Source organism: Myotis daubentonii, chromosome 7, assembly GCF_963259705.1.
Source record: "Myotis daubentonii chromosome 7, mMyoDau2.1, whole genome shotgun sequence".
In the NCBI taxonomy this organism is placed as follows: domain Eukaryota; kingdom Metazoa; phylum Chordata; class Mammalia; order Chiroptera; family Vespertilionidae; genus Myotis; species Myotis daubentonii.
Genome location: NC_081846.1, coordinates 35,144,602 through 35,160,439, shown reverse-complemented (window position 1 = coordinate 35,160,439; position 15,838 = coordinate 35,144,602). Strand labels below are relative to the sequence as shown.

Sequence of the window (15,838 nt, the reverse complement as noted above, 5' to 3'; positions counted from 1 at the left end):
GAAACATGTCAGAACACTGAACAATGCATGTGGTCACTTGTTCTAACGCTTTCACATTTTTTGCATTTCTTTCTTTTAAAGCACAAGACTCTGCTGACATTATTTTCCTTATTGATGGATCAAACAACACCGGAAGTGTCAATTTCACAGTCATTCGCGACTTCCTTGTCAATCTCCTTGAGAGACTGTCAGTCGGAGCTCAGCAGATCCGAGTGGGGGTGGTCCAGTATAGCGATGAGCCCAGAACCATGTTCTCCTTGGACACCTACCCCACCAAGGCTCAGGTTCTGGATGCGGTCAAAGCCCTTGGGTTCATTGGTGGGGAGTTGGCCAATATCGGCTTTGCCCTTGATTTCGTGGTGGAGAATCACTTCACCCGGGCAGGGGGCAGCCGTGTGGACGAAGGGGTTCCCCAGGTGCTGGTGCTCATAAGTGCCGGGCCTTCTAGTGACGAGATCCACGACGGGGTGGTGGCGCTGAAGCAGGCTAGCGTGTTCTCTTTCGCCCTCGGAGCCCAGGCCGCCCCCAGGGCAGAGCTTCAGTACATAGCTACCAATGACAACTTGGTGTTTACTGTCCCGGAATTCCGTAGCTTTGGGGACCTCCAGGAGCAATTACTGTCGTACATTGTTGGCGTGGCCCAAAGGCTCATTGTCTTGCAACCGCCAACCATTGTCACACAAGGTACGTATGATCTTCTCACCATCCGAGGGGTTGCGGGGTGTTTTGTGTGTTGGTGTTTGTGGAAGGAAGGCAGGCACCTCACAGAATGAATCGCCTGAGGAGGACCTGTAAGTACCACAGCCGAGCCCTCTGGAGGTGAGCTGGCTCTTGGAACTCGTGTCTGGGATGGTGGGGTCTCTTAAAAGCTGAAGATATACGAGTGAGTGGAAAGCTCTTGTCAGACTGTGAGGTCAATTCAACAGACCTGCTCCTTTGAGACGTCAGACATCATTGTGTCATCTCCTCATAATGCAGTCATGCTAGCGGTGGACCCCAGGGGTCCTGAGAAAATGACTCCAGGGAAATGGCGTTGGCCTCTGAGAGCCAGCATGTGGGAGGTGTGCTCACAGATCCCTGAGGGCTGTCTCCCCTAAGTCCTCTGTGTGCTGAGTATTGAGAGGTGTGCTTCCGCAGGTAAGGCATAACAGAGCCCTCACCTGGTGCAATATTTAGGAGAAACTTTTCCCTGCGCCTGTCAAGTTTAGGAATAGGTCTTCTGAATGGAGAGATGATGACATACACTCAAATGAGGGTCTTTGGCAGAAAGTCCAATGGGAGCCATTTAAAAAATATAGAACTAACCAGGTCCCATAAATACATGTGCAACAACTGTTGGAGGTGGGAAGTGGATTTCAGAATTGAAATAAGAATGCAATGGTGCTTGGTGCAAGGCAGTGAAAGAACCGGCAGACACAGGTGTACCAAGTGATATGATCTGTGGATGCCCTCTGTCCATCAGATCTTGTTACAATGTCTCCAGGCATGTAGTTGGGCAGGTAAATTAGAATTGATGCGACATTACATTCTGAAGAGCCTCTTGATATTTACAGACGTCCCTCTGATGGGAATACAACCCACTAAGGTTTCTCCGGGCTTGCACACTTTTGGAAACAAACACCCGATTTCCACAGGTTTTGTAAACACTGCAGGAGCGCCATGGTGAACTGGCTTCTGAGCCCAAATCCCACCCTCACCAGCTGCGTGATGCTGGGCTAGGGCACAGGGATCACCCCTGGTGAGGGTATAGTTCTGTTCCAGGCAAAGTTTCAAACATTTTTATTTTGGCCAGCATGCTGCCCTCATTTCAGTTTTCCCAAGCTAACTAGCTGATTAAGTGTGAATTCCTCGTTTACACATCATCTTTAATCTTTGCTATTAGTTTGTAAATATTCAATTAATATTCTTGGCTCTCTGGTATGAGCCCAACAGTATGCTAGGCCCTGGAGTTACAGAACTGGTGACCGAGATGAATGTGGCTGCTGGTGCATCAGAGTATAACGGGGAAATAGTTGACAAAACTATAAACCAGCGACCACATCAAATATTCCCCAAGTGAAGAGTTGGATGAGGACACTACAGGGGAGTCAGGGTGGGCAGATTTGGGTCTTCAGGTGTGGCTAGAGGGTGGAGCCTGAGGGAGCTGGAGGGATGAGGCCAGGAGGGGGCGGTGAGTAGGAGCAATGGGGCCAACAGCTTCAGATGGGGTTGTTGGGGAAGGCTGGCCTGAGAGGGGTATGAAGAAAGGAGGCAAGCAGGTGAGGAGCAGAGGGGAGAGCGTCCCAGGTGGCTGCCTGCAGCGCCCAGGAGCCTGGCTCTCCCAGCGGGGCTGGCGATAATTGACAAGTGGGAGAACAGCTTTACTGTGGGCACGCGGAGAGTGAGTGAGAGGGGCATGGCGCTGGGGCTGACATGCTCGTGGGCTGAGAGGAGAGGTCTGGGAGTGGATGGGGAGAGACAGGCTGGGGACCAGGCTGCAGGCACTGTGCTTGTACAGCTGGTGAGGAAAGGAATGCTCTGGAAAGGAGCCTGGGGGAGCAGTCAGTGATAAAGGGAGATGAGAGGGAGGGTGCTGGAAGCCGGGCGAGGGCAGTGTGAATCCAGGGAGGCAGAGATCACCTGGGGCCCGAACTGCCAAGAAGCTGATTAGGATGAAGACATGGAGTCATTGGTGTGGGGGAGGGAGGGGAGGTTGTGGTGGGTGCAATGGGAGCTGGGGGCCTCCCCCCACCTGTGAGTTTGCTGTGTGGCAGTGCTGGCGGGACAGCTTTGAGCAGAGTGCCAAGCTTGCCGGGAGTGTCTGACTGAGGGAAGGGCCAGGGAGTTGGGGCCAAGGCTCTGAAGATGGAGAGAGGGAAGTGAGTGAGCAAGGGGCCAACTGGGAGTCAGGGTGAGCAGATTTGGGGCTTCAGGTGTGGCTGGAGGGTGGAGCCTGAGGGAGCTGGAGGGATGAGGCCAGGAGGGGGCGGTGAGTGAGAGATTTCAGAGCCATTCCTGAAGACTTGACCACCTGTGGCCCTGGACACGGCACTGGGGACAGGAGGACGTGCTTTATTAGAAGTCAGGGTCCCCGAGTCACTGAGAAGAGCAGCCTAAGAGTAGCCCTAAGTCATTCTAATAGTAGGGTGGAGAGGAGACAGCCCTGAGAAAGGGGGCGGGGGTCTGGACAGTTGAAGAGAATTTGCTTGGAAACAGTGCGGGGACAGTCGCCCGTCCTGGGCTGTCAGGGCTGCCGGGAAGCCGCGTTTTGGGGGACGTGCTGGTGTCGGTCAACAGGGAGGTGAGGGCTGAAGCCAACAGATTAGTGGAACCTCAGGCTCACCTCCCAGCGAGGGTACTGCAAACCCAGCCCCAGCAGAACCGGGTGCAAGAGCAAGAGGCTCCGCTTGGGTAGGCATCTCATGAGGAAGGGGCTGCCACTCCAGCAGATGCCGGGAGTGGGCTGGGACGGGGTGGGGGGGATGCTGATTGGTCTTTCTAATCACCCATCACATACAGTGCACACCTCTCGCTGAGCACAGGAAACTGCTCACAGGGTATCAGCATTGGCTCCTCTGTCTGTGGTTATAAGGGGGCGGGCGTGTGTGAGTGCATATGGACCCAGGTGTGCTCGCTGTCCTTATCTGTGTGTGAAAGCAGGCACACGGCTGTTTGTATGGCTCATACATGTCCTCCACAGAGTAATGGAGGGGGAGAAGGAGAAGGCGGGCATGGGATACTCCTGTGTTTCAGCAGCAGGTACCATGAGAACCCCAGGCATCTGCAAGGTCTCCAGGAGAGCTAGGGACTTGAAATGTATTGTTTATGCCACAACTTGGCCCCAAAGCCATGGTCTCCGTGTGCCTGCCCCTAATGCTTGGTGTCGGTGTGCATTTCCGTGTTTTCTCTGAAAGAGGAGAGTGTGGGCTGATAACTGTCAGTGTAGTCACATGTCAAGTAGGTGAGAGTGCTTCATATTATTGATCTGACCACTCGAGTGACAGGGGCTCCTTGCGGCCAGATAATGACTGAATTAGTGGAGGCCTCCAGCCTCATCTGTCAGCACTGGTGTTCCTGTAAGTCCGGACACCCTGCCGGTTTCTGGGTGTGGTGTGGTGGGCTGTTCAAGTCTTCGGTCCTGTGGCTCAGGCACTGCCCACGCGGTGACACGCAGGGCACAGAGGCCTTGTCCGGGTGTCCTTGCTTCGTGGTTTGTCTTGAAGTAATCACACAGTGACCATGAGACTTAGTGCCTTCACAGCACAGGGCTCCGACAGAAAATGCTCTGTGCCATTGACTGGTTTTGACACCAGTTTCCTTTTTGTAAGTTTTATGATGCCAAGTAATTGGTATGTTACTTCCCCCTCTGCCTGGAAAACCAAGGCATGGAGACTAGAGCGGAAGGAACGGGCATTTGCGCTCTCAGCATTTGCACTTGGCAGTAGGTGCTCATGAACTCCCGATCATGCCACGGTGGCCTCTGAGCCCCACTGATCACTTCCTCCATCACCCGGGCTCTGGCCTCATTCTGGCCTCGCAAACCCAAGCCTTAGATTTGTGGCAGGAAAGAGCTTCCTGACTTTTTTAGTGACAACATGTTAATCAGGTGGCTCCTGAAACGAAATCTGTTTTTGGGCTATAATTTTGTACAGAAGTGCCGAGTGCGTGGGGGATGTGCTACCCCATAGGGAAGGACACTGCTCTCACTCTCCTGTGTGTGTAATGACAAGATCCTGCCCGCCCCCGACGTCACCTTAGCCAGAGCTAATGGGGAAGTTCTTTGAACAGAATGAACTGTGTAGAGTCATAGTTGAACGTGGTCGGAAAGACTGCGCCACTCACCTTCTCATATTGCTACCTACAGTCATTGAAGTCAACAAGCGGGACATACTTTTCCTGGTGGATGGCTCATCAGCACTGGACCTGTCCAACTTCAATGCCATCCGTGATTTCATTATCAAGGTCATCCAGAGGCTGGAAATTGGACAGGATCTCATCCAGGTGGCAGTGGCTCAGTACGCAAACACTGTGAGGCCAGAGTTTTATTTCAGTAGCTACCCCAGCAAGAAGGAGGTCATTACCGCCGTGCGGAGAATGAAGCCCATGGGAGGCTCGGCCCTGAACACGGGCGCCGCTCTGGACTTCGTTCGGAACAACCTGTTCACTAGTGCGGCAGGGCACCGGGCGGCCGAGGGGGTCCCCAGGCTCCTGGTGCTGATTACAGGCGGTAAGGCCCTGGATGAAGTCAGCCAGCCGGCCCAGGAGCTGAGGAGGAGCAGCATCCTGTGCTTTGCGGTTGGGAGCAAGGCTGCCGACCAGGCGGAGTTGGCGGACATGGCCTTTGATTCGTCGCTGGTGTTCACCCCGGCTGAGTTCCAAGCTGCCCCTTTGCAGGGCATGCTGCCCAGCTTGCTGGCGCCTCTCAGGACCCTCACCGGAACCACGGAAGGTACGGCTGGGGTGGGAGGTGTCAGACACACCACAGGGTGGCCTCCAGGCGGAGCCTTTGAGAAACAAAACAAAAGGAAGTTTTGCTTGTGTTCAGTTAGGAGACAACTCTGAAATGGCGGAAGCAAGAGCCACGCATGAGTTTTATTTCAGGTTTCCGTTTACCCTGAGCAGGGAATTGTAGGACTTGGATGCACTATGACACAACTGCATGTCTTAAGATGTCACACGAGAATTGTACGCCTTCAAATGTCATAAGAACCATCTGACTCGAATTATAAGATCAGGGCCACCTGTCTTTGAAGCTTCTAGTTGAGGAGGTCACTTCTCAGTTCCTGTCCCTCGTGAGGTCTCAGTGTTCAGTTTCTCCTGGTGACACCTGTCTGGCCTCCTTTTCCCACCACCAACATGTAGCCTGGATCTTCCTCTCCTGAGCTGACAGTCCACTTCTAAGTGATTCGAACCCGACCAGCGTAGAACATTAACCCTCTCTCCTCTCTCTTTAAGGGATTTCCTTAAGTGCAAAATATAGTGAAGGAATGGGCATGAAGAGAAAAACCCAGTGGTTGTTTCAATCTCTCATTTAATATGATTGTCAGTGGGAAGTTATTTTAAAACACATTCTAGCAGTCTATGACCTCATGAATTGAATAAGTATAATTCGCCGTCCTCAATGACGATTAATATTATGGAAACAAGCTTTTCCACCTCACAAGCTTTACCACTGGAAGGGTGTTCGGTGCACAACCCATCTTGCCTGACCCATGTTGCATGTTGTATGACCCATGTTGCATGACCCATGTTGCATGAGTGCATGCTTTCTCTTCATGCTCTCTGGTCTTCTAAAAGCCTCTCTCTCTCTCTCTCTCTCTCTCTCTGTCTTTGCCTGCCTGCCTGTCTCTCTCCCTCTCTTTTATTTTCTTAAAAATTCTAACCCACCCTCTCATAGCCAAAGTAGAATTTGATAGAACGTAGGATAAAATTAGTTGTTATTTTTAAATTTCAGTGAGACACCAGGGAAGAGATGGGAATTAATTTTTTCAAAGGACATGTACTAAATGTGTTGGAAAAAAACTCTAATTTGAGAATTATACTTTTGATTCTTCATGTGTACAGCCTCAGCCAAGCATAGCAAGTAGACTCTGTATTTTCACATGTTTCCAGGATTCTGTGATCTCACCCAGAGGGATTCCCATAGGTACCCTTTTGGATTAACATCTGGCAATCCTGTGATGCCCTGTTAGGAAAAGAGAACAGTAGGAAATGACAAATGGGTGCCCCTAGGAATCCTTCATGATGAGAACAGACTAACAGTATTGAGATTATTAGTCATAAGGAACTCATGTTCTCAGGTTAACTTGGGTTAAGGCTTCTAACCTATCTGTAAGGGAAATCTCTGTGAATGTGTAGAGGTGAACCCCCAAGGACCCAGGTGAACTTGGCTGTGAACCTGGTTCAGAGACATGAGTGAGATAGAATTTGACAGCACTCTTGCAGAATTCATTCCCTAGGAAGGATGTTCTGGTTCAAGGATTCAATCCTTTTTGTTGTTTGAAAGCAGTCTGCCTCTGGCGCTGTGTTTCTCTGTGAGCCAACTTGGTCTCATAAACTTGGCTATGGACATACCTCGCAGCACCAGTCACCATGGAGAAAAATATGTGCCCCTCTGCCATATTTTACCAGATGGATGCGCTTTGCCTCACTGATGTCTTGTGTCTTATGTGTTGGCATGTGTGCACCAGTTGCGGGCACACATGAGTGTGTGTGTCTCACTTTGTTTTCTGTGCTTCACTGCAGTTCACGTAAACCCAAGGGATATCATCTTTCTTTTGGATGGATCGCTCAACGTTGGAAAGACCAACTTCCCCTATGTGCGGGACTTTGTAATGAACGTAGTTAACAGCCTTGATGTTGGAAGCGACAGTATTCGTGTGGGTTTAGTGCAATTTAGTGACACTCCGGTCACGGAGTTCTCCCTAAACACGTACCAGACAAAGTCAGATTTGCTTGCTCACCTGAGACAGCTGCAGCTCCAGGGTGGGTCAGGCCTGAACACGGGCTCGGCCCTGCGCTATGTCCATGCCAACCACTTCATCGAAGCTGGCGGCAGCAGGATCCGCGAACACGTCCCACAGCTCCTGCTCCTGCTCACGGCAGGGCGGTCTGAGGACTCCTATTTGCAAGCCGCCAATGCACTAGCCCGAGAGGGCGTCCTGACCTTTTGTGTGGGAGCCAACCAGGCGGATAAGGCCGAGCTTGAGCAGATTGCTTTTAACCCGAGCCTGGTGTATCTCATGGATGATTTCAGCTCCCTGTCAGCTTTGCCGCAGCAGCTGATTCAGCCCCTAACCACATATGTTAGTGGAGGTGTGGAGGAGGTGCAACTCACCCAGCCAGGTAAAACTCCCCCACTGCACGGGGCTCCCTCCCCTGGCAGGCAGGTGGCCCAACCCGAACTCAAGAGCATGGTGAACCCTAGAAACTCGACTGACTCCCTTTGGTTGGAATATTTTGATTGGGGGGGTCTGAGACACTGTACCGGCAAGTTTACATTCTCTATCTAAAGGGTGTTCATTGATGAAAGCGAGTCTAGGAAATTCAGCTTACATTCCTTGTATCTTATCCCACCGTTTATTCAAAAGCTGTCTCCTTCACCCCCAATGCCTGTGAAGATTCTGGGGTGCAAATCCAGGTGGAAGTGAGGGGGTATAGATAGATAGAGGTGGGTTTCCTGTCACCCATGAAGGTGCCTTGGCGTCAGTTAGAAATCACAGTTCTTTTCTTTATATGACTTTTTTTGGTTATGTTCAAAATCTGCTGTATCTAGACAATTATTTGTTGTAAACCCAACAAAGCCTGCCACTTTATGTGATGGTAACATGATTTCCAGAGGAAGTCTGGATAGTTGTTCTTATTGCAAATTAATTTGGTGGTGAGATATGGAGTACTGGATCTTGCAGCTGACATCACACGGACAGGTAGCAAGACTGAGACAACCGAAACCTAATCAAATGAATTCCCATTGTGTGAACTGAAAATCATGTTCATGTTACCCATTGTAGCCCCATATGGGCGGTCATCCTTTCTTGTCTAAATACAGCAGCTTGGAAAGCAGTGACAGACAGCCTGCCTGACCACAGAGCAATGACAGACGCCATTTTGGTCCTCATCCATAACCTCCAATTTAATGAAAAGATAATCCAGTTAGAGCTGATCACCGACTCAGCTGATAATGTGTCAACTCAGTTATCCTTGTGTAATTAACCCACATCAGCCTTTGTCACTAGAGATAGGTCAATTTTTAGGCAAAAGGACAATAAGGATCACATGTTTGATAGTTTAGTTTATAGTTTTAAAACACTGTCTGTTCTCCTAGAGCAGTGATGGCGAACCTATGACACGCGTGTCAGGTGACACACGAACTCATTTTTTTGGTTGATTTTTCTTTGTTAAATGGCATTTAAATATATAAAATAAATATCAAAACTATAAATCTTTGTTTTACTATGGTTGCAAATATCAAAAAATTTCTATATGTGACACGGCACCAGAGTTAAGTTAGGGTTTTTCAAAATGCTGACACACTGAGCTCAAAAGGTTCTCCATCACTGTCCTAGAGTGATGGCCCCCTGGTGCAAGAATAGAACCCCATGGGCTTGTCCTTGTCTCGCTCTGTTGAGAAGCTTTCCGATTGGGTGGACCGGCTTATTGTTCTGGTCCTTTGCAAGTATGCACTGCTTTGAAACGGACATTTAAAAATGTTTTTTATTGATTTCAGGGAGGAAGGGAGAGGGAGAGAGAGAGAGATAGAAACATCAATGATGAGAGAGAATCACTGATCAGCTGCCTCCTGCACGCCCCTACTGTAGATAGAGCCTGCAACCCGGGCGTGTGCCCCAAACGGAATCAAACCATGACCTCTTGGTTCAAGGGTCGATGCTGAGCCACACCAGCCAGGCCGAAACAGACATTTTACTGACAGTCGGTGAGGGTTCTGCCTCCCTTGTTGGTACAGTGATCGTCTGATGAATTGCGTGAACTCCTGTTACCAAATGCTGGTGGTGCTGGGCTGACGTCAGTTTGGTGCCTGTTAAATTCTTGAACCTCATGGTGTCCTAACCTCCTTTTTCTTGTAGAAAGCAAGCGAGACATTCTATTCCTCTTTGATGGCTCAGCCAATCTTGTGGGCCAGTTCCATGTCGTCCGTGACTTTCTCTACAAGGTGATCGATGAGCTTGATGTGAAGCCAGATGGGACCAGAATTGCAGTGGCTCAGTACAGCGACAATGTCAGGGTTGAGTCTCATTTTAATCAGCACCAGAACAAGCCTGAAATCCTGAATCTCGTGAAGAGAATGAAAATCAAGACTGGCAAAACCCTCAATGTGGGCTATGCCCTGGACTATGCACTCAGATCCATTTATGTGAAGTCTGCCGGGAGCCGGATGGAGGATGGAGTACCCCAGTTCCTGGTGCTGCTGGTGGCGGGACGCTCGTTTGATAGTATGGAAGGGCCGGCACGCCTGCTGAAGGAGAGGGGGGTGGTGCCTTTCGTGTTACAGGCCAAGAATGCAGACCCTGCCCAGTTAGAGCTGGTAGTACCATCCCCCGCCTTTATCTTGGCTGCAGAGTCACTTCCCAAGATTGGAGAACTTCAACCACAGATTGTGAATCTCTTGAAAACAGTGCCTTCACCAGGTATGGCATAGGAATTCTGGTTGGGCCTGCAGCTTAGCTCTCCAGGGTGTGGGTTGATGGTGGGCTGCTGGCTCCAGGTCCTGAGATCGAAGCTGTCCTTGGGTTTCCAGGGAAGGTGGAAGACTAACGATGATTTCTGTAGGAACAATGAAATATGACTTTTTCTTCCTCACTTGGACTCTGTAACTGCTGTTTAGGGCAAAACAGGAGAATCAGGGTGATTATTTTGAAGGACATGAGAGTATCCTATATAATAAAAGGGTAATATGCAAATTTACCCTAACGGCAGAATGATCAGTCACTATGACGTGCACTGACCAACCGGGGGCAGACGCTTAATGCAGGAGCTGCCCCCTGGTGGTCAGTGTGCTTCCACAGGGGGAGCTCCGCTCAGCGACAAGCTGAGCTGATGGCTGTGAGCACAGCGATGGTGGCAGGAGCCTCTCCCACCTCCTCGGCAGTGCTAAGGATGTCCGACACATCCCCTGAGGACTCCTGGGCTGCCAGAGGGATGTCTGACTGCCAGCTTAGGTTCAATCCCCTGGGGAGCAGGCCTAAGCCGGCAGGTGGACATCCCCCAAGGGGTTCCGGACTGCGAGAGGGCGCAGGCTGGACTGAGGGGAACCTCTTCCTCCGCCCCTTGAGTACACAAATTTTCATGTATTGGGCCTCTAGTTTCACAATAAGATACATGATAAAAATTTAGACATATTAGTGGTTAAAAATCCTTTCAAGGATTTTTATTTACTATATGCATAATAAAAGCCACATGACTTTGTTATAATGTAGTTAAGCCAGTCTTCATCTTCATATCCTGCTCCTTCCCCCCCATCATATTTTAAGTGGGTGTCCCTGTGTTAGAATTCATTCCCTACACTAAGGACATAAGGCATGATGAGAGACAGATACATTCCCACTACATACACTGCATGAAACTGTTTCATCTACAGTACCATGCCTTTGTGTTTATAACCACTTTCCATTTGCTGATACAAATGCAATGAAAAGAGTAATTAATTTCATCTACAATCCTTTTGATTAAAAGCTGAGAATCTAGAGTTTCTACATTGACTATTGCTCCCACACACTGTTGGTTTTGGATTATAACCTGGACATCTGGATTACATTTTTTCCCTATTGATCCACTGTGACTTGCAGCAATTTATTTGAAACTGTCCATGTATAAAATGTTATTGGTTATGCAGGCTCTTCCAGCCAGATCTCTCTAGCCCTCAGTGTTTTTCTTGAGTACACCTTTGAAAGTTTATTGCTCAAGCCTTGGACAATTCTAAAATGAAAGGGCTATCTATATAAACTGGTGAGTTTGTTTCCTCCTGTAACAATTGGAGTGGCTTAAAACAAAAGGAATTAATCCTCTGACAGTTTTAGAGGTCAGAAATGCAAAACCAGTTCCACTGGGCTGAAATCAAGGTGTCAGCAAGAGTGTGTCCCTCTTGGAGGTCCCTGGCCTTTTCCTGCTCCTAGAGGCAGCTTGCATTCCTTGGCTTGCGGTTCCTTCCTCCAGCTTCAAAACCATAGCATAGTACCTTCTCTCTTCTCTGACCTCTGTTTCCTCTAAGCCTGATCCTCTTGTCTCTCACCTATAAGGACATCCCCAAAGTCAAGTTCTGGGGATTCTGAATCAGACATTCTTCAGCCCACCACCATCAGTAGGAAACTGTCCCTCTCATGTCCTGTGTGAGTCATTGGGGCTGTCTTCCTTCCAGTTTCAGCTGAAAAGGATGTGGTGTTTCTGCTCGACGGCTCTGACGGTGTCAGGAGCGGCTTCTCTCTGTTGAAGGATTTTGTCCAGAGAGTTGTGGAGAGCCTGGATGTGGGCCCAGACCGAGTCCGTGTGGCCGTGGTGCAGTACAGTGACCGGACCAGGCCCGAGTTCTACCTGAATTCATACATGGATCAACAGAGTGTGGTCAATGCCATTCGAAGGCTGGCACTGCTGGGAGGGCCGACCCCCAACACCGGGGCCGCCCTGGACTTTGTCCTGAGGAATATCCTGATTAGCTCTGCCGGAAGCAGGATAGCAGACGGCGTCCCCCAGCTCCTGATCGTCCTCACAGCAGACAGGTCCGGGGATGACGTGAGAGGCCCCTCGGTGGTCCTGAAGAGGGGCGGGGCTGTGCCCATCGGCATCGGCATCGGAAACGCCGACATCACGGAGATGCAGACCATCTCCTACATCCCAGGCTTCGCCGTGGCCGTTCCCACCTTTGGGCAGCTGGAGAACGTCCAGCAGGACATCTCCCAGAGGGTGACCCAGCTCACCAGCCAGGAGCTGAGCACGTTGAAGCCAGAGTTGATTCTTCCATCGAGGCCAGGTAAGGAGGGGACTCTTGGATCATCGTTCCTTGAAACATCTGGGGCTACTTGTTTGGACTGTGGCCTGCACATTTTGTTTCCTCTATTTATACCTAATTCCATGAAGAATTAGGAACCTTGTTTGGTCTCAGACATGGTAGAGACTTGGGGAGATGCTAAGATTCATGTTTTTGGCCAAAGTCTGAGGAAGGGCATGTGCCTCGCTGACAGTGCAGGTGCTCTGACTCTGCATGAAGGCTGTTGTGTAGGTATCCAAAGGGTGGAGCCACCTCACTGACAACAGCAGTTCAGTGTGGTTCTGAACTGACCAGAGGAGGTCCAGCCTTCCATGACCAGGGAGGGGGTTAGACCACAGGCTCTTCGTCAAGCTGGAACACAGCCTCTGAGATGTTGGTGTTTCTAGAGCCGAAGTGTGAGGATTGCTTTTGAATTTGCTTGGTACTGAGAAGTGTCTTAGCTGGCAGGAAGGCCACCGGGCTGCGTGACGGCATTTGCCCTATACCCTCCTTCCTATCTGTTTTCCTAGGCCTGGTTAAATAAACTAGAAACGATGGGAGCCTGGCTGCTAAGGAGGAAGGGGACTGAGATGTGGCCACCCCCTCCAAAAATACCCAGCAGGGGCCTGTCCTCCCTGGGCCCCTAGGCGGGGCTGGTCACAGCGGTAGAGAGACAGCCATGGCTTCTCCCTGTGGCTCCTGTTCTACAGGACACCATCCATGGCCTCATGGCATAGAAAGGGGGAAGGAAGGGAGGAGAAAAAGCCAGTGAGAAAAGTGGGATGCAGGATACATGCCTTTGGGTGGACGAGGGAGGCGAGGGTGATGGACACAGTGCGAGGGAGTGGGTGTCAGCTTCTCCTTGCTGGCGTCTAAAGGGTTTGACACCAGATGAATGTAGGCATCAGTGAGGTAAACAAAGGGAAAGAGCTCCCCCCCCTAACCGATGTGCGTGGTGCCTCCAGCGCAGTGGGGCCAGAGCCTTTGGCACAGCGCGGCTGCAGTACCAGTGTTCCTGAGAGCGCCCTTTGGAAATGTCAGCACTGGGAACATGTGGCTCCTTTACCAGAAGCGCAGCCCATATTTCTATAATAACAGGATTCCTGCCCACCCACATTCCCTCTCTTTCAAGTGACTATATCCTTCCTCCTCTTTTCTCCCCACCCACTTCTTCTATGCTCTTCTCCCTCAGCTTAGTCTGAGATGGTGGCTGAAATCCAATTTCACTGAGAAATATAAGTAAATTGGAAAGAACTTCCAGAAGCACCATGTGGTCATCCCAGCACCGTATCCCCATCTCAGCTTCCCTCCTGTGCTGTGGTGACCCACCTCTGCTCCCTGGCTCTCCTGTCGCCTGCTCATCTGCTTCTTCTCTCTCCTGCATCACCAGGTCTCCACTGAGGATGGGAAGGGTGGTTTCCTTCATGCTCAAACCTGTTGCTTTCTCTCTGTCAAACACTCTCTCCCGGTGCCCTGCATCCCCTCCAGCAGCGCCTTAGTCTCCTCTTAGGTGAGTTCCTATACTCCCTACAACTCCGCTCTGAACCCACCTCTCTGCCCCTCACTCTCGCCACTTCACCCAGAGCGTTCTTCTCAAGGCCTCTCCACCCATGGGCAATTCACAAGTGACATTTTGCTGTCACTGCTGAGGCCCCCTCCTTCCCAAAACACCATCCCCACTTCGTCTACACATGTGTCTTGTGTGCCTAGTCTCTGCCTCCCTCAGTTACCCTTCCTTATCCTTTGCTGGTTCCTCTTCTCCTCCTTGACTTGTCATTGCTGTGCTAGGACTCAGAATTAGGGTATTTTGCCTGTGGTGATTCCATGACAACCTGGGAGGTGGTTTGTTAATTCTGAGAATTAGGTGCCAACGAAGGTGAAACCCATGGTTTGATTCGGTTTGATTCGCAGGTGCAGGCAGCAAGAAGGATGTGGTCTTTCTCATTGATGGGTCCCTACGTGCTAGCCCTGAGTTTCAGTACATCCGCACCCTCATTGAAAGGCTGGTGGACTCGCTGGACGTGGGCTTTGACACGACCCGGGTGGCAGTCATCCAGTTCAGTGAGGACACCAATGTGGAGTTCTTGCTCAATGAATACTCCAGCAAGGAGGAGGTGCAGAACGCGGTGAGGCGGCTGCGGCCCAAGGGCGGGCGGCAGATCAACGTTGGGAATGCCCTGGAGTATGTGTCAAAAAATATCTTCAAGAGGCCACTGGGGAGCCGGATTGAAGAGGGCGTTCCTCAGTTCCTGGTCCTCATTTCGTCTGGAAAATCCGGGGATGAGGTGGACGACGCGGCAGCAGAGCTCAAGAGGAATGGCGTGGCACCATTTACCATCACCAAGAGTGTGGACCAGGAGGAGCTGGTTAAGATTTCCCTGAGCCCTGAGTACGTGTTCTCAGTGAGCACCTTCCGGGAGCTGCCCAGCCTGGAGCAGAGGCTGCTGACGCCCATCACGACCCTGACCTTAGAGCAGATTCAGCAGATGCTGGCCCGCACTCCCTACCCTCCTCCCGGTGGGTTTGAAAGTATTGTTGTTGCTTCTCTCTGAGTGTTTTCAATATATAACAACAATAACAGGCTCAAAGATCCATGGTCCTCAGGACGAGTTAAATTAAAATAAAGGCACACCTGTGATTGAGCCACTTGGGCCTATTGCTTGTGGCCAGAAGGAAAGATGCACAGGATGGTGAACCACGGGATAGCTCAGTGTTAGAAAGGACTTATGATAGGTCTCAGGCTTATGGTAGGTGAGTCTGTGGAAAGCTTAAGGAAGTGGGACTTTTCCAGGATCAGATGTTGTCAAGAAATTAAAGTACTTCTGTGATTGGGTGTCTTGCTAAATCTTATGGCTAAAGTTGTAATCGGTAAAGAAGCAGTGGTCATTCCTATGAGCCAGGATAGAGGGGTGTTTGGTTATTTTTGTCTTCTTTTTTGTCAGTGTTCACATAGGATTCCAGCATGACCTCATTTTTATCTTGCTCCATGGTGGCCACAGTGTGGCTTTCCCTGGTGTTGATGTGGCCTGGCTGTGTGTGCCAGGAGAGATTTCCTCTTTTTTAGTATAAACGTTTCAATTCCATGACTTGCTCACCTTTTGCTGTGCTGTTTCCACTATAAGTAGCCCAGTGATTTATGAAGCAAAAGACAGGTTGAATTTGTAGAGTGGAAACATATGAGTAGTTTAATACATAACATCCATGAAGTACCTAGAATTCTAACTAAGAGGAAAACAGCGTTTTTCTGATTGGTTTTATAGTTAAATATGGACTCATGTAAAGAAGTGGGAACAGTAATATTGAAAATAAAAATTTTCTATAAACCTTAGAGAAATGTGAACAAAAAGAAATACTATGACTGTAACACCTGGGGAGCTGTAG

The 15,838-nt window shown here is 50.1% G+C and overlaps 1 protein-coding gene across 5 annotated transcripts in view; it reads left to right on the top strand.

Moving 5' to 3' along the window:
• Positions 1-15,838, top strand: part of COL6A3 (collagen type VI alpha 3 chain) — a 74,529-nt gene that overhangs the window by 19,279 nt on the left and 39,412 nt on the right. For 2 of the 5 annotated variants that reach the window (XM_059703643.1, XM_059703645.1), the window contains 6 exons: positions 82-684; positions 4,844-5,428; positions 7,225-7,824; positions 9,564-10,124; positions 11,852-12,460; positions 14,369-14,974. In XM_059703643.1, coding sequence (XP_059559626.1) covers positions 82-684; positions 4,844-5,428; positions 7,225-7,824; positions 9,564-10,124; positions 11,852-12,460; positions 14,369-14,974 — 3,564 coding nt within the window. The remainder of the gene's footprint in view (positions 1-81; positions 685-4,843; positions 5,429-7,224; positions 7,825-9,563; positions 10,125-11,851; positions 12,461-14,368; positions 14,975-15,838) is intronic. The other 3 variants (XM_059703644.1, XM_059703646.1, XM_059703647.1) reach the window with 3 other exon arrangements.